Source organism: Petaurus breviceps, unplaced genomic scaffold (genome assembly GCF_028583685.1).
Source record: "Petaurus breviceps papuanus isolate PSGF00001 unplaced genomic scaffold, PetGlider_PUasm1.0 90775, whole genome shotgun sequence".
Lineage (NCBI taxonomy): Eukaryota > Metazoa > Chordata > Mammalia > Diprotodontia > Petauridae > Petaurus > Petaurus breviceps.
Genome location: NW_027187342.1, coordinates 4,520,100 through 4,540,182, shown reverse-complemented (window position 1 = coordinate 4,540,182; position 20,083 = coordinate 4,520,100). Strand labels below are relative to the sequence as shown.

General features: G+C 38.7%; 1 protein-coding gene across 3 annotated transcripts in view; it reads left to right on the top strand.

Annotated features, from left to right (window-relative positions):
• PLEK (pleckstrin) overlaps window positions 1–19,792 on the top strand; it is a 39,236-nt gene extending 19,444 nt beyond the window's left edge. Inside the window, exons 2-9 of one of the 3 annotated variants that reach the window (XM_069068926.1) lie at window positions 498–653; window positions 4,574–4,707; window positions 6,975–7,066; window positions 10,523–10,707; window positions 11,860–11,964; window positions 14,393–14,476; window positions 15,505–15,574; window positions 17,527–19,792. In XM_069068926.1, the coding sequence (XP_068925027.1) occupies window positions 498–653; window positions 4,574–4,707; window positions 6,975–7,066; window positions 10,523–10,707; window positions 11,860–11,964; window positions 14,393–14,476; window positions 15,505–15,574; window positions 17,527–17,663 (963 nt within the window). In that variant the 3' untranslated portion in view covers window positions 17,664–19,792. Of the gene's footprint in view, window positions 1–497; window positions 654–4,525; window positions 4,708–6,974; window positions 7,067–10,522; window positions 10,708–11,859; window positions 11,965–14,392; window positions 14,477–15,504; window positions 15,575–17,526 lie in introns of all 3 variants that reach the window. The other 2 variants (XM_069068925.1, XM_069068927.1) reach the window with 2 other exon arrangements.
• The last annotated feature ends 291 nt before the right edge of the window (window positions 19,793–20,083 follow it).

Sequence of the window (20,083 nt, the reverse complement as noted above, 5' to 3'; positions counted from 1 at the left end):
GGGAGGGGGGGGCTCCAGACAACGGCTTCCCAGAATCCATATCAAATCACAGAACACTTCTCAAAGTGAGCCCCCAAAACAAAGCTACACATCAGGGCTTATATAGCCTTCTCCTGGCTCAGAGAATGTAACAACTTTATTGACTCACTGGCCAATCAAGAAGTACCTACTGAAAAACAAGCCTCCCACCCCAGGCTCCAGGTACACTTTAGCCTAGGGGCAGGGAAGATCTTTAAATTTACATTCACATTACAAGGTCCTGCTTCCCACACTGATCCTTTCTTACACTGACCTTCCTGTAGCATTTAAAGTTTGCTCCACACATGTAGGTCATTAGTTATATACCCTCTAGTATATTAGCAGCCTTCGGTGCTAATTGGGTCAGCAGCCTCCAGATTAGCATCCTGACTTGATGTCTAGGGACATGGAAACTGGAAGCAATAAATACTTTTTAAAAAAGACTCATGTTTTTTTTTCTTTCTGTGGTGTCAACACAGGGCAGCGTGTTCAATAGCTGGAAACCCATGTGGGTTGTGTTGCTGGAAGATGGTATTGAATTCTACAAAAAGAAAAGTGATAACAGTCCCAAGGGAATGATCCCATTAAAAGGAAGTACTCTTACCAGCCCTTGCCAAGACTTTGGTAAAAGAATGGTAAGTTGTTTTATGTTTTTTGTTTTCAATTGTCCTCTAATATAGCCTTATTTTTTCAATTCAACTCAATAAACATTTCCTAAATGTTATCAACATGAAAAATATTGTTTAAGAATCTAGGAGAAAAGATAGCAGATGGGATCAGATCTATGATTTCCTTAGTATAGGGAACTATATGACAAAGGAACTTTATCTGCTAATGAGGGTTGGCACCTCTCCTCTTGGAAAGTTACCTAGAACGCTGAGAGGCTAAATGAATTCTTCAGGGTCACACAGCCAGTGTATGTCAGAGACAAAATACAGTCTTCAAACTTCCTAGCTCGTAGATCTGACCACTAACCACTATGCCATGCTGCCTTAGGTATGTGACCCTGGGCCAGTCACCTTATATCTTTTATCCTCAGTTTCCTCATCTTGCTCAGAGTAGGTACTTGATAAATGTTGGCTGAGCAGAATCACATTAGAAAGTACATGGGATCCAGTCAGGGCTCTGGCAGCATGGAGGGTTATGGAGTCCAAATATACTTGGGTAAAAGAACTCCTAAGCCAGACCTTCACAGGTACTTCTGGACTGGACTGGAGACTCTCCCCAAACATGGCCTTATAACGCACATCACATAAGAAGCAGAGCTGTCAGCATTCATCCCTATTGTGGGAGCTAGTCTTCCTAGACTGGTTAATTTTTAATTTTCTAATATTCAGGATGAGGCAGCATGGAACATCGGAAGAGGGTGGGCCTTTAAGATAAGACCTTTAGGTTAATAGCATGTCTCTGATAGATACTAGCCTCGTGATCCTCTCGGTGTTTTGAGTTGCCAAACAGATGCCGATCTGCACCGTGAGAGGGAAATTTCCTCACCAGGAGTTCCCTACATCAAAGCAATCATAGATTGGCCACAAAGACCTGCAGATGATGAGTATGACAATGATGATGGTGAATTTCACCCTTTGACATCTCAATTCAATAAATGCTAAGAAGCAAAGTGAATTCTTCCTGATTACTCCTATGCATTTAATTATGATTTAATTAGTGCCCACACAAAACAGCAGGAGCCCAGACTTGAGTGTCAATATTGAGACAGCCACAATCGCTTCAAGTAATAGAACAGTCATCTTTCCAAACACAACCTTTTTTATTTATGGCAAACGTGCCTCTTTGGCATCTAGGAAGCCCCGAGGTTTGTACTCTTAAATACATTCTCTGTCCCTAGGCCTGTGCAGATATCATATCCCTAACCTGATGGGAAAGAGGAGGTTAAAAGCAAAGAGTTGTTATCTCTGCTAATATCACCTTATTCTGTCCCCTTCCCCCTCATTTGAATGTTCTCTTCCTTTATGCAAATTAAAAAGTCATGCCATAAGCTTTTCATCACAATCATCACTAACAGTTGTGATTAAACCTGCATTTTTCTAAACCACAGAGGAAAGGTGCTGCTGGGTAGGTAAACTAGCAATGATATTTGGAGGGCTACTAAAGAGTTTATGATTATCAAGTTCCTAATGATTTAAAATCAAAAAAGGTATTTGAGGCAATTGTAGATGGTATCTAGTCCAATCCAATAAGCCTTTATTAAGTGCCTACTATGTCTAACTATATGTTTCTTATTTTTTCTTTCTCTTGCACTTTTACTCCTTTTCTGTATAATCCTAAAACCTAACAGTGTCTCCCCCTGCCCCGTGGTACCCATAGGTCATATTTTTTGGAGGGGGGAAGGCAAGGCAATTGGGGTTAAGTGACTTGACCAAGGTCACAACATAGCTAGTGAGTGTGTCAAATGTCTGAATCCGGATTTGAACTCAGGTCCTCCTGACTTCAGGGCCAGTACTCTATTCACTTATTCCACCTTGCTACCCCATAGGTCATTCTTAATCCAACCAATATCTTCTGGACTAAGGGGGTAAACAGTTCTCTTGTTGGTCTCTCCATTTGGCATTTGGGAGCATACAAACTAGCGAAAGTAAGCCATTTGCTCAGGGATATTCAATGACTTAATATTGGCAATGGAGAGATTCATTCCCTTGAATCTTCATAGATCAGCACACAGGAGTATGAGCTAGAAGGAACCCTGAAGGTCATCCTGTCCAATCTCCTTATTTTACAGATGAAAAAAAATGGAGTTTAGAAAGATGAAATGATTTTCCCAAGGTCAAATGTACTTAGTGGCAGTTTGGATTTGAACCCATGCCTTTCCACCATCCCATATTGCTACACTTTAGGAATTAAACACACCTTTCAAATTAAAAAAAAATCTACTAAGCACTCATTATGTTGAAATGAACTCGGCAATTTTGTTTCTAGCTTATTAAATTTAATATACATGTAAAAAATTTGTGTAAAAGGTTGTGATTTTCTATATAATCCTCTTTTTTGTTTTTGTGTGTTTGAATGTTTATATTTGTTGATTAGATTCATAATAAAAAGAAAATACTTATTTTTAAAAGTGCCTGCTATGTACAAGGCACATAGTAGGAAAAAAAGACCAAAAAAAGAGGAAGTAGTCCCTATTCTCAAGTTTACATTTTATTCTATTTCTGACTCCAGAGACTCTAACATCTTTGTCAGGAAAAAAAAAATTATATGACTGTAATCAATCAATTGATCAACAAACATTTATCTAATACCTAGTATGTACAAGTACTATGGTACATGCTGAGGACACAAAAACAAAAATGAAACATTCCCTGGCCTCAAGAAGCATCCATGATGTTGGAAGAGACAATATTTGTATAAATATATATACAATACATAGAAAATATAAACATGGCAACTTCTTGAGGGACTCAATAGCACCTAGGGGAATCAATGAAGGCTTCCTGTAGAAAGCAGCATTTGGGACGAGCTTTTTTTTTCTTTTTTTGAGGGGGAAGGGCAGGGCTATTGGGGTTAAGTGACTTTTCCAAGGTCACAGGGCTAGTAAGTATTAAGTGTCTGAGGCCGGATTTGAACTTAGGTCCTCCTGACTCCAGGGCTGGTGCTCTATTCACTGAATCACCTAGCTGACCCAAGATGAGCTTTGAAAGAAGTAAGGGATACTAGAAAGAGGACTTCAGAAGGGAGTGCATTCCAGGCAGGAGAGATAGACAGTGTAAAGGTAGAGACTTGGGAGATGGAGTTCTGTGTATGATGGCACTGGACAGTATGATGTTTCAAGGGAAATAATTTGTAATGAGGCTAGAAAGGTATGGAATAGATAGTGAAGGGTTTTATATGTCAAATGGGAGTTATATCTGCTCCTAGACGTAACTGGGGAGTCATTGGAGCATTTGTTTGTTCATTGGTTTGTTTTTAGCAGAGCAGTTGCATGTTCCAACCAGCATGTTAGCAATATCACATGCAGGATAGATTGGAATGGGGAGAGACTTAAGGCAGGGAAGAAAATTAGGAGGCTTGTCAATAGTTGAGGGGCAAAGGGATTAGGGCCTGAATTAGGGTGGTGACTCTCTAAGTAGGGGGAGCTAGGTGGACAGCTGTGGCACATGGACTTAGAAAGACCTGAAGTCAAATCCAGCCTCAGACTTATTACCTGTGTAACCCCAGGCAAGTCACTTAATCCTCTTTGCCTCAGTTTCCTCATCTGTCAGATGAACTGGAGAAATGACAAACCACTCCAGTATCTTTGCCAAGAAAACCCCAAATTGTGTCACAAAGAGTCACAGATGACCGAAACCACTGAACAACAATTGTGTAAGTAGAGAGAAGGGGATGGATGAAAGAGATATTGTTGAAATAGAATCAATAAGACTTGGCAACCGATTGGATGGGAATGGCTGGATTATCTGACTTTTAAATCAATAGTACCAGATTATGACTAGGCTCAGGCCTCTGTTTTGTAGCAGTCATTGTTTACTAATATATTATGTCTTGATTTTAGTTCGTGTTTAAACTTGCCACAACCAAACAGCAAGACCACTTTTTCCAGGCTGCCTTCTTGGAGGAGAGAGATGCCTGGGTGCGAGACATTAAGAAGGCGATTAAGTGCATTGAAGGAGGCCAGAAATTTGCTAGGAAATCTACCAGGAGGTCCATTCGACTGCCAGAAACCATTGACTTAAGGTGATTTGTTTCCTTTGTTTTTTTTTTTCCAGGTTTTAGGCTCAGCCAAACTCTACCAGTGTAAATTCTGCTCCAAGGCAAGAGCTCTAGTCTTCTCTCAGGCCCTGAGATTCTGTTTAGCCTAGTGCACTCTGACAGAGAACGAATGCAGCATCTCAAAGAGTCTGTAGCACCTAAACCAGGGATTTCTACTTCAAAGAGCTTTATCATCCCCAGTGCACATTAGGTGTTTGACTCTTTCAGGTCACCGTGTCCGAAGTGAAGCACTCACAGCACTAACTTTGAAGAGAGGCCCAGACCCTTCTGACCATAAGAAGGGCACAGAGTAATTAAGTATATGAATCACTTCCCCCTAACCCCCTAACACACAACTGCAGAATGCTATTCCTAGAACAACATATCCACAAGTACAAATATCTATAGTGAGAGGAACCTAGGTGTCCTGGGAAGAGTATTGGACCAAGAGGGAGAGGGCTTAGGCACCAGGCCTGGCTACCTCTAACTAGCTTTGTAACCTTAGACAGGAATCTTTGAGTCTCAATTTGCTTCTTTGTAAGATGGATTTACTACCACCTGCCCGACCTGTCCTACATAGAGTTGTTACTCATCTACACAATGAAGAAATGAATGGGACTGGACTTGAAAGCTTCTGAGGTCCCTTCCAGCTCTAAATCTATAATCACTAGCAAATTGGTGACACCAAAGTCTAGCTCTGAATCCTAGCACCTGGGCTGCTCACTCTCTGTTCAGCTCACCGAGTGCTTTATTGCAGCCTAAAGCAGGTCAATGACTGCAGTTGAGTCTTGCTTTGGACTGGGAGTTGAAGCAGTAGCTTATCCAGAGGTCTTCAAAGCCCTAGCCACATTTTCTTCATGCATGTGAATTTCACCATAAGAAAACCCCTTTGCTTCATGGTTGATCCCATTTCTCTAAAAAAGCATATTTGGAAACTAGTTTTCAGCAACACCCTCTTACTCCCACATGTGGTGCTCAAAATAACCACCAGAGCTCCCAGGGGCTGTTAAAAGGATACAACGAGGGTGGCTGCTGATAACTTGCCTATCAAATTATGTCCTAGAAAGGAAAACCAGACTGTTTCCTCCAAATGGCAAGAAACCAGGAGTGGTGAGCCTTTGTGGCCCTATTGTTTCTGAACATGTCAGAGAAGGCCACACTGCTGACCACAGTTGTCAAATATGCATGTGAAAAGGATGACTGGATAATGTTTAGGGGAAGCAAGATACAGGAAACAGGAAGACCATTTTCTGTTCTGTTGCTCAGTATTACTGTGATAGGACTCCCCACCAACTCTGTAAAATAACAATAAGAACTCCTCTCCACACTTCCCTCAACATCTTTATCTTTCCTCTTTCCCTTCTATTAATGTTTCCTTTTAGGGAAAATGTAAAAAATACTTCATGTGTGGTTGAGACATTTGTTTGTCTATAAAGAAGCTACACCAAATGTTCCCTTCACATTTGAAGTCAAGGGTGCTTGATGCCAGCTAGCTATAACTTTCTTTTGAATGTCAGTAGTTAGTTTTCCAAATAGCTTTATTCATTTGTTCAATTCATTCACTCAACAATTATTTGAGTATCAACAGTGTTCAAATCTGGCCTCAGACACTTATTAGCTATGTAACCCTAGGCAAGTCACTTAACTCTGTTTGCTTCAGTTTCCTCATCTGTAAAATGAGCTGGAGAAGGAAATCGTAAACCACTCTAGTATTTTTTGCCAAGAAAATCCCAAATGGGACATGACTGATGTAACTGAACAACAAACAGCATATAAATCACTGTACTAACTGCAATACAGAATAAAAAGTTATGCTAGATATGTCTGCCCTCATGGTGTTTTAATCTAGCCAGGGATATAAGATACAAGCATAAATATTTACAGGGACTAAGGTAATAGAAGGTTCAATTGCTAGCTAGCTAGCTAGAGAGTTGGATTTAGAGTCAAGAAATCCGAGATTAAAGTCCTGTCTAACATTTATTAATGATGTGACTACATCATTAACCTTGACTTAACATTACCAAATCTCAGTTTCCTCCTCTGCAAAAATGGAGATAGCAATATTTATGGTAGTTACCTCACAGAATTGTTGTGCAGCTCAAGGGAGATAATGTATGTAAGGTGCTCTTCAAAGTTTAAAGGCTATAGAAATGTCAGTTATTATCATGATCACCCTCTCCAGGGTAGAAGGTATATGGGCCAACACCAGAAAGATTTACCCTCCTTACCCATTCCTTTTTTTTTCTGCCCAGTGCCCTATATTTATCCATGAAGGATGCTGACAAAGGAGTAAAAGAACTGAAGCTGGAGAAGGACAAGAAGGTGTTCAACCACTGTTTTACAGGTAAAGGTCTGGCTTTCCTATGTACTTGCTGCTAGGAGATGTGGCCACCATTGAAATGAGTGAAATACTTTGGATTCTAACTCCAACTTCAGTAAGGACAGAGAGGATAAAAGAGGGGTGCTGGGCAAGGCGGATAATTTTGGACATACTCAGTGAGCCAATTGAAAATGAAAAACTAGGCTATCAGAGTCAAAAAAGGGTAGAAGAAGAAAATCAGAGGTCTTTGTTGCACAATAGAATTCATGGTATAATGGAAAGAGGTCTTGACTAGGAAGTGGGAGATATGTTCCTTGTCCCAACTTTGCTACTAGATGATTGTATGACTTTAGACAAGTGACAATCTCCATGGCCACCAGTTCCTTCATCTTTAAAATAATGGAGTTGGATTAAATCATCTCAAAGGTACTTTCTTGCTGTGACATTTTTCAGTTCTGTGAGAGCTTGGGGATTAGATCATAGAAGTTTGGGGAATTCCATTGTAAGTCATTCAACTCTGACTAAGCATGATTATGATATGGGTATACCTTGAGTTCCCAAAGGCAATGAATGACGATGAAGTGCAAATTCTGGTTGGTCCTGTTATGCTAGAAAGTCTTCAGACACTGACTCAGTAATGGCCTGTGGCCCAAGCTGCAGTAAGTCAATCAAAAGACATTCATTAAGTATGTAATGTGTGTCAGGACCTTTGCTAAGCCCTGGGGATGGGGAGAAAGGTAAGAGATAGTCCCTGTTCTCAAGGAGCTCACAGTCTAATGGATGACGTCTAATCTAGAAAGAATCATCCCCATGTTAGTCTTGGGGGCAATGAATATTTTGGCCACATCTCTTGAGGACCGTCTGTTAAATTATGATAGTTATGACCTGCATCAGTTGAGGGAGTACTCAGGGTGAAGAGATTAAAAAGTATTGTGGCAACAGAGTACTCAATCTCCCTTTAATTCCACACTCATTGAGCTGAATATGGGGAATGTAGATTGCTTTCAGTTTCCTCAAAATTCATTATGAATTTGAGAAATTCCTAACAAGAAACTTAATATGTCATATCATTACAATGATGCTCACTCTCTCTATGGTGCCCCAGTCTTTGTTACAAAATACTGTGAACATAGAAAAAGCGAATGCTGTTGAATTCCATTACTATTTAAGGAACTTTGTGGCCTATTATATTCAGCATTCTAAGATGGAAGTTACAAGTCTCAGAAAGCAACACTTAAGGTGCCATAAAAATTCACCCACAGGAGACTAGTGTATGTAGTTAATGAAATCAAAAGTACTCTGGGCCTCAGTTTCCTTATATGTAAAATGAAGGAACTAGATGAATTTTTTTTGTAAGACCCCCTCCCGCTTGATATGCCTTAAGAGTTAGTCTCTCAAGGCTTTGAAAAGTTGCGTTTTGTGTTTCTTATGATAATACTTACACTGATATTATCACAGATTCTTGAAGTAAGAAATATAATTTTGGGCATTATGTGCAAGGAACTGTGTTAGGGAAGTGGAAGACACAAAAAAATGAGCTCTTTTGTCAGGGAGCTTATGGTCCAGTTGAGTCAATAAAAGTACACTCATGAGCTGTCAAATAACAATACAAAATTTATTAACATAAAATAAGTGATGCTATTATACAATGTTAAATGCCAGATAAATATAATAGACAACAGATGTCATGAATTTAGAGGAGAGAGAAGGAGATTACCGTAGGCTGGAGTGGTCAGAAGGCAGGCTGTTCCTGGAAGAGTGGGCACAATTTTCATGGAAAGGAAGCTGTAGGAAATCTTCAAGTAGTCACTTTAGAAAGGAATGGCACAAAGGTATAGAAGTAAAAATGGCCATACTATAGAAAAAAGAACATGATTTAACCAGCCTGGATGGAGAAGAGGATTCATCATGTGGGAGAAAATGTAGGAAAGGCAGGTTCCAAAACCTTAGATGTCAGTGTATATATAGCAAGGTTTGTGTGAGGTAAAAGAGGGAAGAAGGCAGAAGCTTTCAGTATAGCACATTCTTAGAGGTTAATTAAATAACTGTATCTTTAGGATCTGGGCCTTTGTCACCCCTCCAGCATTATAATATATATATATATATATATATATATATAAAACGTATATATATATATATATAATTATTCATATAGTACAAGTCTTATGGGAAGGGAAATCAAGTAGTTCCAAAGTGTACTTGTCTTCTGGGAGGTGTCTGAATCACAGGGGCATAACAAATGTGGGTGTGAATGTATAAGACATAATGAGAGAGTTATGGATTCACCAGACTGTTGGAATGTTGCCCTGCAGTAAACCCAGATTTCAGCTCTTTCGATGTTTTCTATATCTGTTTATAGACTGTTGTGAGTCTTTTGTGTTTTCTGGTCTTTTCTAGGAAGATGAAATAAAGAGTGTCCCATAACTAAAATGCATATGCATATGTGTGCTTGCATATATAAGACCTGGGGACCCTACTACCCACATATATACTACCCTAGGCACTTTCTAAATTTGGAGAAATCTCAGAATAAACTCTAGAAGAGGGTATAATGAGCTCCAAAGAAAATATGATCTTACCGTGTCAGACTCTGAGATCAGATTCCGTCTATGTGAGACCAAAGCACGAGGGCCCTGGTTCCTGGGTTACACCTAAATATTCCTTTTTGTCAATTTCCCTCTGGCAAATCAAATCCTCCAAGCATGTCATTCAACCGCCTGTCTCTGTCCCTTTGAACAGGCTGCCCCCTTTTACCTGAAATGAACTCCTTCCTCATATGTCTGTCTTAAAACACCTGACTTCTTCAAGTTAGATCAAGTACCACTTCTTATATGAAGTCTGTTCTGTTCTCCCCACTTTGTTAGTGCCTTCCCCTGACAACTCACATACTTCTCTCTGTGTTGCCCTACCCCAGTATAATGTGAGCTACTTGAGAGCAGGAACTATTTTTGTATCCCCAGCACCTAGGGTAGTTACTGGAACATTTTAAGTGCTTAATAAATCTTGAGTGAATGAATGAATAAATAAATGAATGAATGAATTGGTGATGGTTAAGGCATTTATGATCATGTTATACAACTTCCCTAAACAAATCAGCCTCAGTCATACCAATCACTTCCCATCTCTGCTTAGCTTGGAAGACCCAACTATTGTCATAGACTATTATAAAAAGTTATGACAATAATTTAAATATAAGGATGATTTTATCTATTATCCAAAACATTAATTTTCTTTCTCTTTACAATCCAGATGAAATGCCAGATTTCTTATTTCAAGATTCCTAATATGTTGTCAAGAAAGGATCATTTTTATTTAGATAATTTTTTTTTTTAATGATAGAGGGATGTATCCCTCTTGGGATGATTTTAAATAAAGTTTTGGTAAGGAATGCGGATGGATGGTGTCATCTTCCAAGGTTCTTTCTAGCCCTTTGATTCTAGTTTTGAGCTAGTAACCTGACCATTGGTTTTTCCTGTCTAGGTAACTGTGTGATTGACTGGCTATTATCTAAACAATCTGTCCGTAATCGTCAGGAAGGTCTCATGATAGCATCTTCACTACTAAATGAAGGCTTCCTACAACCTGCTGGGGACTTGTCCAAGAATGCAGTTGATGGAACTGCTGAAACCTCCTTCCTTGATAACCCTGATGCTTTCTACTACTTTGTAAGTGGGGAGAGTTACCTGTTCATTCTTATAATGTAGATAGTCCAATCAGACCCCAGAGCAAGAGTTCTTGACTTTTTTGAGGTCATGAAACCCTTTGGTGGCCTGATGAAGACTAGGAACCTCTTCTTTAGAAGAATGTTTTTAAATAGAGAAAATGCATTTGATTACAAAGAAAACAAATTATATTAAAATAATTACCAATTTTTAAAAAAATTCACACATCCCAGACTAGGATCTCCTATTCCAACAACTGTCAAACCATAACTACCTAGGAGGGAAATAAAAGGTCACAATTCTGCATAAAGAAGCTAACTCATGGAAACCCCCATAGCACCACTGCAGATTTCTCTTTCAAAATACATAGCCGCCCTGGGGTCATGTTAAACACACAGCAAGAGGAGATTTCTCTGGGGATTTTGTCAGTTCTATTTCTTCTCTAGATTAGAACCCAGATATTTGGATGATGCATGAAACACCATCCTTATGAAACTGAAACAAACTTCCCAGATGCAAGGTTTCAGTTCACTTTGGGTGAAGTTTCACTGCCAGTCTCATTTCCTTAGATCACTTCTTCAGTCTTCATGGAAATATAAAAAGCAGCAAGTGGTAGAGGTGGGAAAATGTCCCAGATGTTACTCATTATGAAAGTGAAAAAAAGAATAGCTTGAGAGAAAGTAATATTTGAAGGAAGAAAATTTCCCAGAGAAAGACTGATGTACAAGTAGAGACATAAATATACAAATGAAAAAATCAACCTCAGGAAGGGTAAGAAATATTAATAAGAATCATGCTTGAGAGGAGAGAGACAGGAGGATTGTAGGAAGTAGCATTCTAGGGGAGAGCCTTAAAGATTAAGATTGGGATACAGGTAACATAAAAAGGCAGAGAGCACATTAAAATGCTGGTGATTGGGGAAGTAAAAAATAATGGCAAGGGGCGGCTAGGTGGCACAGTGAATAGAGCACTGGCCCTGGAGTCAGGAGGACCTGAGTTCAAATCCGGCCTCAGAAACTTAACACAAAAACTAGCTGTGTGACCTTGGGCAAGTCGCTTAACCCCAACTTCCCTACAAAAAGCAAAATAATAATAATAATAATAATAATGGCAAGCCTGTGATTTGATGAAAGAAATCTGTTGACTTCCAATTAGGCAGACAGTGGATTCTTCTGTGAAGAGAATTCCAGTGATGATGATGTGATTTTGAAGGAAGAATTCAGAGGAATCATTGTTAAGCAAGGGTGCCTACTGAAGCAGGTGAGTGGCCAGTACCACAGCCTTTGGATCTTTCCCCTTCATTGGATCCTCTTTTCTCCTACTTTTGCCTTCTCTGTCTTGCCTTAAAGCCTGCTAGTAACTATCTGTGGCAGTAGTCAGAACTAAATGTTCCAATGGAAGTTCCTCCACAGAGCGGAAGATAAGGCAAAATGCTCAAAAAATCCAAGGGGAATAATATTAGGAAGAGTAAAGTAGAGAAAGAGAGAGACCACTTGAAATAGGGTAGAAAAAGAAAAGGAAAAAAGAAAATATTACCCCCTTATGAGGACAGCCAATGTGACAACACCTTACATAAATTGACTGTTACATGTTAAATTAATTCTTAAGTAGAACTATTTAATACAAAATTTATTTTTCATCTTAAAATAAACAAATAACCAAGGAAGAGGTACATAAAGATGGGGAGGATTTGAAACCAAGTAAGAGAAGTGAAATGTTATTTAAATGAACAATCTGTAGGCTAGCAATGAATGGTATGGTGAGCACTGAAAGAATTAAAGTGATATTTTTTGGAGAGAATATATTGATGCCTGTCTTAATAAGTATTCTATGTGTCAACACAGTACTATATGATGGTGATACAAGGACAAAAGTGAGAGAGCCCTTGTGCTCAACAAACTTACCTTCTAATTCAGTAGGTTTCTGAATTGGAAAAGAACCTTTGGAAAGTTTGTGTTCAAAGACTCCTATCACATTAGAGCTGGAAGAAACCTTAGTGATGTGATGGATTTGGGTTTAGCTGATTAAAGATTGAATTAGATGATCTTTGCATCTATGTCTCTTTAGCATTCCCTGTTATCACTATTACAACTGTTTCCCTTACAATCAATGTCTATCAGAAATAAGAAAAGAGGGGAAATGTTCATAAGTAATTGGGAGAAAAAAAAGAAAAGAAAAATGAATCTGGTATTTTTTGTGCACCTAATGATGGCCAAGGCTTTAGAGCCCTTCATCAAGTACTTTTCATATACAATCTAGGTAATGCAAGTATTACTGTTACTATTTTAAAGATGAGGAAACTGAGGCTCAGAAATGCTAAGTAAAATCACATAGCTACCAAGTTAAAAAAGCCAGTCTTGGAATCAAGATCTGACTGCAATTCCATTGTTCTTTCCATTACAACATACTTCCTCAGGAGGGATTTAGGTTCTCTTTCCTTCTAAGTCAAGTACTGATCATAGTTTAATAGGCAATCTGGATACTACATTATTTTTTAATATAATCAATAGATGGCTGAGGGAAGTCTCATGTCTTAGTACATCAAGTTTCTAGTAAAGTGCCATAACCCAGTGCTGTCTGAATAGGACCAGACATGGGCATATTTGATGTTTTCATCTTTTTTGTTTATTTATAGAATTTATTTCATTGTATTTATGTATATGTGTGTATCTTGCCTTTCAAATAGATTTTAAGTACCTTTACTCAGGAACTGTGTCTAATATATACATACATACATACACACGAATATCCACATATATATGCATATTCATATGTGTATATATGTACGTGTGTATATATATATGTGTGTGTATATACATATTATCTCCCTCACAGAATCTAGCACAATGTGAGACATATGGCTGATGTTCAATAACTCCTGTTGAACTAAATGTAATTGATGATGGGTAGATGGTAAACTTTATAGTTGAGTATGAATTCTAAGAAATGGTCTGAAAGTCCCAGATGCACATATTATAAATTGCCCATGGCATCTGTACCCTCCTCACACAGAGAGACGTCATTATAGAAATGATGACTGAATCTCGTCACAATCTGAAGCAACCAAAAGGTTTAAAGGAACTTGAGCAGTACCTACTGCTTCCAAATCCTCCTTGTCATCTTCCTCTGAAGCTTGAGTCACCAGAAACAGGAAGATTACCCAGCAATTACGAGACAACCCGCAATGTATGCCTGGAAGGAAAGGAAGAAATGATGACTACAAGGAATTCAGCCAATTCAGTCAACCAATCAATCATCAAGCATTTATTAAGCACTTACTATATGTCAGGCACTATATTAAGCACTGGGGAAGCAAAGAAAAATGGAAAACAGTTCCTGCCCTCAAGTAGCTTATGTTGAGGGAGGGGAGATAAGAAAATGTACACACACATGTATATATTATATGGGTGGATGGATGGATGTAGATATAACTAGTTCAAAAACCACTTCCTAACCCCTTTTCTGCCCCAAGAATATAAGTTCGTTGATGACAAGGATTGTTTCATTTTTATCTTTGTATTTTGAGCACTAAGCACAAAGTCTTGCACACTGTAGGTGAGTCATAAGCATTTGTTCATTGATTGAATAATGCCAATGCTAATTTTGTGCCTCAATCCTGAGTTAGGACATGGTGGTATTGGACTAATAATCTTATCATTTCTGTTTTGTATGCTGATTTTGGATTCAGGGGCATAGGAGGAAGAACTGGAAAGTGAGGAAATTTATTCTGAGGGAGGACCCTGCCTATTTGCACTACTATGATCCTGCAGGGGTGAGTGCTGTGGTTGTTGAAAGGTGTTCAAACAGCATTCTCATTATCATTCTAAGTAGCCAAACTTTTCTATTCTCTTGGTTCCTCTCCCTGCTCACAATTCCTTTTCTATATTTCAAAGGGTTCTTTCAACTCTAAATGTGTGTTCCTATGATCTTCTGACTTTCTCACCTCATCACTTCCTTATATGCCTTCCCTGCTTCCTGTTTTTCTCCATTTCCTAACTCTTCCCAGCATCCACTGGAGAAATCTATCCTCTTATGGAGTTGTGAAGGTCATCCAGTAAACCTAAGACCTTAAGACAGCCAGTTTTCAATGTAAACTCTCATTTTCTCTGGGATTGAAGTTCATTTCTCCATGTCATATATATATCAATGATAGACCTTCCAACCCAACTTTTCTTTCACTTAAATTTAATTAGCTTCAGTAGTGTTTTTGGTGGGGGTGGGAGGAGGAATTTAATCTAATTTCTAGCTTTTGACTAAATTAGTTAAGAAGTAATGGTCTCTAGCCAGGCCTAATTAGATGAGAACATTTTGCTTATTTAATTTAAGCAGTTGTGTCTTTTCTTGTCTCAGGAGGTGTTTGGTCTGAAGCCTTAAGCCTCCCCTGAGCAGACTGAATTCTCCAGCTCTGTTTTTCACTGAAGGATAGTATTCTTTGATTACCTCCTATGCCTTTTTAGGCAATAGATGGGCCAAGGGGTCTGAGGACTCTGAAGGAGATGTGGTCTAACCTTAACTTCCTCCCACTTCTCTTTCCTGTTTCCGCACTAATTTGAACTTTTAATTGGGGAAGTACTCTAGTATGCATACGACTTGTTTACACCTTTCTGTGTCCATCCTCCATTGCCCCTCTGCAGTGTAGGCTTGGGAGTCTGAGCTGCCAAGTTCTCTTCTTTATTCCAAGGGCTATTATATTTTTGTTGAATTGAACTGAATCTCCATCTGAGTTGTGGTGTAACTCTTCACCAGTCAGGCTGCCATGTATACTGTATACTTTGTAAGCCTAATGTTCTCTTTTTCCAGGGAGAAGATCCTCTGGGGGCAATTCACTTGAGAGGCTGTGTGGTCACTGCAGTGGAGAGCACCCCTGATGGTAAGTACAGATCTCCCCCTCTGGAAACACAGAAGGAAGAAACACTGGATTTGGAGGTAGAAGGCCTGGTTTCACTTGCTAGCAATTAGGCAGTACATAGAGTGCTAAGCCTGGAGTCAATGAGATGTGAGTTCAAATCCAATGGTAGACATTTACTGGCTGGTGATCCTGGGCAATTCATTTCACCTCAGTCTGCCTCAATTCTTCAACTGTAAAATGGATTATGATAGTACTTATCTCCAAGGATTGTTGTGAAGATCAAAAGAGATCATAACTGTAAAGTGTTTAGCAAAATACCAAGCACATAGTTGTTACTTAATAAATGCCTGTTCTTTTCTACTGCCTGTGTGACCTTGGGCCAGTCATTCATCTGTCTGAGCCTTAGTTTTCTCCTTTATAAAGTGATGGGGTTGGATTGGATGGTCTGTGATTTTTCTTTCCACTCTGAGCCTATGATCATGTCTATCCCAATAGGTGATTATCAGCAAAAATACATTTATTGCCTGTATGACTGGCTTCCAAATGTTCTCAAAGAGAACAAAGCTTCCCATTTGTAGTCTTGCCTGTCCAGCCCCAGGAACATCACAAAGTTTCATAGGTTTCTGAGGACCTTACCTATATCCATGAGCTACACTGAATAAAACCTGGAGTCTGCAGCCAACCTGACCATCAACGTCACCCAGTTTAGCCCCTTCTTGTTCTTGGTCCGTTTGAGATTTTTTTTTTATTATGTAGTCCTTTAATACTCTTTAAGCTTTCTTAAGGAAGTCCTTTGTATTTATTGGCTAAGAAATTCTCTACTGGGGCAGCAGCAAGATATAATGGCTGGAGTATTTGGTGTAGGATATCTGACTTCTGATTTTGTCTCTTTCACTAACTGGAACAAGCTTCTCTTCTGGGCCTTTGTATCCTCTTCTGAAAAATGAAGGTTGTGAGGTTAAATGATCTCTGAGATGATTTCTAGCTCTAAAAATTCTATTATTCTATGAATGACATAATCATAGACAATCAAATTTAATTTACTGGGTCCCCAGTATTTTCATGGAACCAGTGAAGTTCAACAACAAACCATTGTTCCCACTTTGCCAGTTCCCACTTACTTACAGCCTTAAAATATCTTGACTAGATTATTTTTATAAATTGAAAACCTTGGATGTATCCAGCTCCCATTTTTCTTTCAGTAACTACCTTGTTTAAATAAGACTCTCCTCTGGTCCTGAAATTTGCAGGATTAGGTCTATAGCTGGTTAGAGAATAGTTCTGTTGGAGACTAAAATTACAGGGTTTAGCCCAGTATAAATGAATTGATTTCTCCCTGTTTTGCCATGATAGTGTTCTAGGCATAAGGTAATTAAAGTGAGAGCAATGAACAGATAAGTGCAAGTCTATGTCTATTCTTTTTTTTTTTTTTGGAGGGCAGTTGGGGTTAAGTGACTTGCCCAAGGTCACAAGGCTAGTTTTTGTGTGTGTGTTAAGTGTCTGAGGCCAGATTTGAACTCAGGTCCTCCTGACTCCAGGGCCCGTGCTCTATTCACTGCTCCACCTAGCCGCCCCTAAGTCTATGGCTATTCTTAGGAAAAGAACTTTCCTGTGACCATTATTAGCTGAGAAAAGGAGAGATTTCTGATTAGTTCAGAAAACTGCTAGTAGCTAAGGTTTTATGTGTATGTAAGAAATGACCTTATCCAAATAGATATTTTTTAATTTCCTTAATATAGTTACATTGGGATGATCAATATTAGAGAATTTGAAAGCCGTGCTTTTAAAAATATATATGTTTTTATTTGTTTTTAAAAGAGAAATTAGTATAACATTGAAAATAGGACAAAATCACATTTTAAAATCTATCTGGGCTGTATACTGCTGCTTGAACATGGGGGGATTGGACCAGATGACCTCTTTAAATAAAGGGCCCTCCAATAATTATGATTTTCTTTTTCTGTCCCATTTAGCTAAGAAGAGTGGTGATGAAAACCTTTTTGAGATCATCACGGCTACTGAGGTTCATTATTTCTTACAAGCAGCTTCGCCTCAGGAGCGCACAGAGTGGATCAAAGCCATTCAGGTGGTCTCTCGGACTGGGAAGTGAAAAGGAACCTTCAGCTCTAACAGAATTCCCACGGGCTCAGTCATCAAGGCTTCTGAGGCCATCCAAACAAGAGGAAAGGAAGTCCTGCTGTGGATTCTGAATATAACTAGCCCTCTATTTGATGATTCCTGTGTTCTAACTCCTACCCAGCCTCTTTTTCTATCAGCCTTCCTTGTGTAGACACAAACACCTTTGTGACTGAGGGCAAGTCAGTTATCCTCTTGGGGCCCAGTTTCCTCATTCACAAGAAGAATGGAGAAGGCTACAATAATCTCTAATGATCTTAATAGTGGTGTCAGGGACCTTGGCTGGAATCGTCACCCTCTGAACAAAGCTTATGGCCTTCCTCTGTTAGATAAGAGCACACTTAGAAGAGCTGCTTCCAAATACATTATATGCCTAAGAAAACGATTTCTTCTAAAAAACCTGGAAAAATGAGTATTAAATTGACTAGTCCATCAACACTTTTTTCCTTTACTTATTCTCTCTCCCTCTTCCTAGGGGACAATAATAAGGTGAATTTAATTAGTTTGCCTTATCTATCCTGAGTGGAGGTGCTTGTAGACCTGTATTAAAAAAAGACTCTCAGTGGATTGGTTAAAAGTCTCACTAGAGTAGAGTCTAAAACACAAACAAGTACATTTAAAAAAAATAAATTTTGATTGATATCTTTTGATTTTATAGTACCTAAATATCTCCTGTATCAATTTTCCTTCCACTCCCAGAGAGCCACTGCATGAAATGTAGATTTTTTTATAGAAAAAGAGAAAAATAGTAAATCTAAAAAAGTACACATTTTACAAGGGAATTGCACTCAGATTTATTATTTCTTTCTTTTATGTTCTACTAAAAGGAATTGTGAGATAAGTACCAAAGTTTTTTTTTTAAATCTTGACCTGACAAACTTTATGTATAAAGTTTGTCTTTGTTACTCTCAGAGTCTTTTAAAAAATACTTTTCTCAATTCTAAATGTCAAGTTTACTATGCCTTCCTATTTTTTTCCTTATTATCAAAACCCGATCTCAAGAAAGGATCAGATATAAGTTATTTTTACTATTCCAATAGTAGGAATTTGAATCAATCTGTTGCCAGTCTCAGGGGCTTGTGTCTTTAAAGCCTTATCTCTAGTTATAGAACAAAGGCTCTTCACCCTGTGGAAGGATTTTTAGGCATCAGTGGCAGGTGAGAGAGATTGGGGACAGGAGCAGAGGAGGCATTTTAAATAGTCTGAAATGACCCTGAATGGGTGGGTACCTATTGTATGAAGCTGATAGTGATTCCAGCCCAAGATGTCCCTCTCTTTGTTCCAATGAGATATTATCTCTTTTCCCCTTCTTCTTGTATTTTATTTTTTTTAAATGACCCAATATGTGACATCATATCACAGTTGAGTGTTAGGATGTGAAGTGATGTGAATTCCATCCATGGATAATTGCTAGCACCGATCCTCTCTATTACTCTCACTTCTATACTACCATGTCAGAATGGAACATTGACCCTCTGATTGGGTCTTGACCTAATTGGAAGTAGGAAAACCAGAGCTTTAAAAACTATTCTCAATGGTGGCAGAGGACATTGCAGAGACAACCTACAATACACCAGCTTATTGCATTTAGGCCTTGCATTTACTCTTAGGCCTAAAGGTATTACCTATGGTTCTTCATGACTATGTTTATAGGGTTCTCCATGAATACTTTTCCCCATTCACTAGTCAGACCAGGAAGAAGCTGCCACCAAGCTATGCCTTCACTCTGGGTTCTTGCCCATGGCTTTTGGTTTCATCCACTAGCCTATGATTCTGTTCCAGCACCTCTCTAAGTAGAACTAAAGTGACATTTACAGGAGAGGGGAGTAAGAAATAGTCTTTCCCTGTTAACCTCTCTAATCACTTTTTCTTGTCCCCTACCCCCCACTCCATTTTCAGTTTTATGAAATCCTTGGTTCACATGGCCCATTCTACTCCCAGGGAGATAAGTGAAGCTCACAGCATTTTTTTCTGTAGTTTTCTCCCCCCAAACATGCACAGTACTTTCTTTTTTTTTTTTCATTTAAAAGACCTATTTATTGATATGTTGTTAAACTCTGTGTTATATATAAATAAAATAAACATGGATATTAAAATATCTCATTATTGGTGTTATGATTCCAGTTTTTACCTCCTATTTTGAATTCCTTTAATGAATTCACAATACATTTGTTAAGTAGAAAAGTGCATAGCTCTGTTCTGGGCATATTCCTGAACACTATTTTGCCTCTTAATGGTGACACAAATGTAGTAAAGGTTATAATTTGAATAAACCTATAAAGGCCATCCTAAAAAGCATAGGATGACCCTGTAGGCCAACTCATCTTCTGCTACCCAAAGATGGAAAATGACTTAGAACCTGGTCTCAAGCAGTTTATTGTCTAATAGATTTCC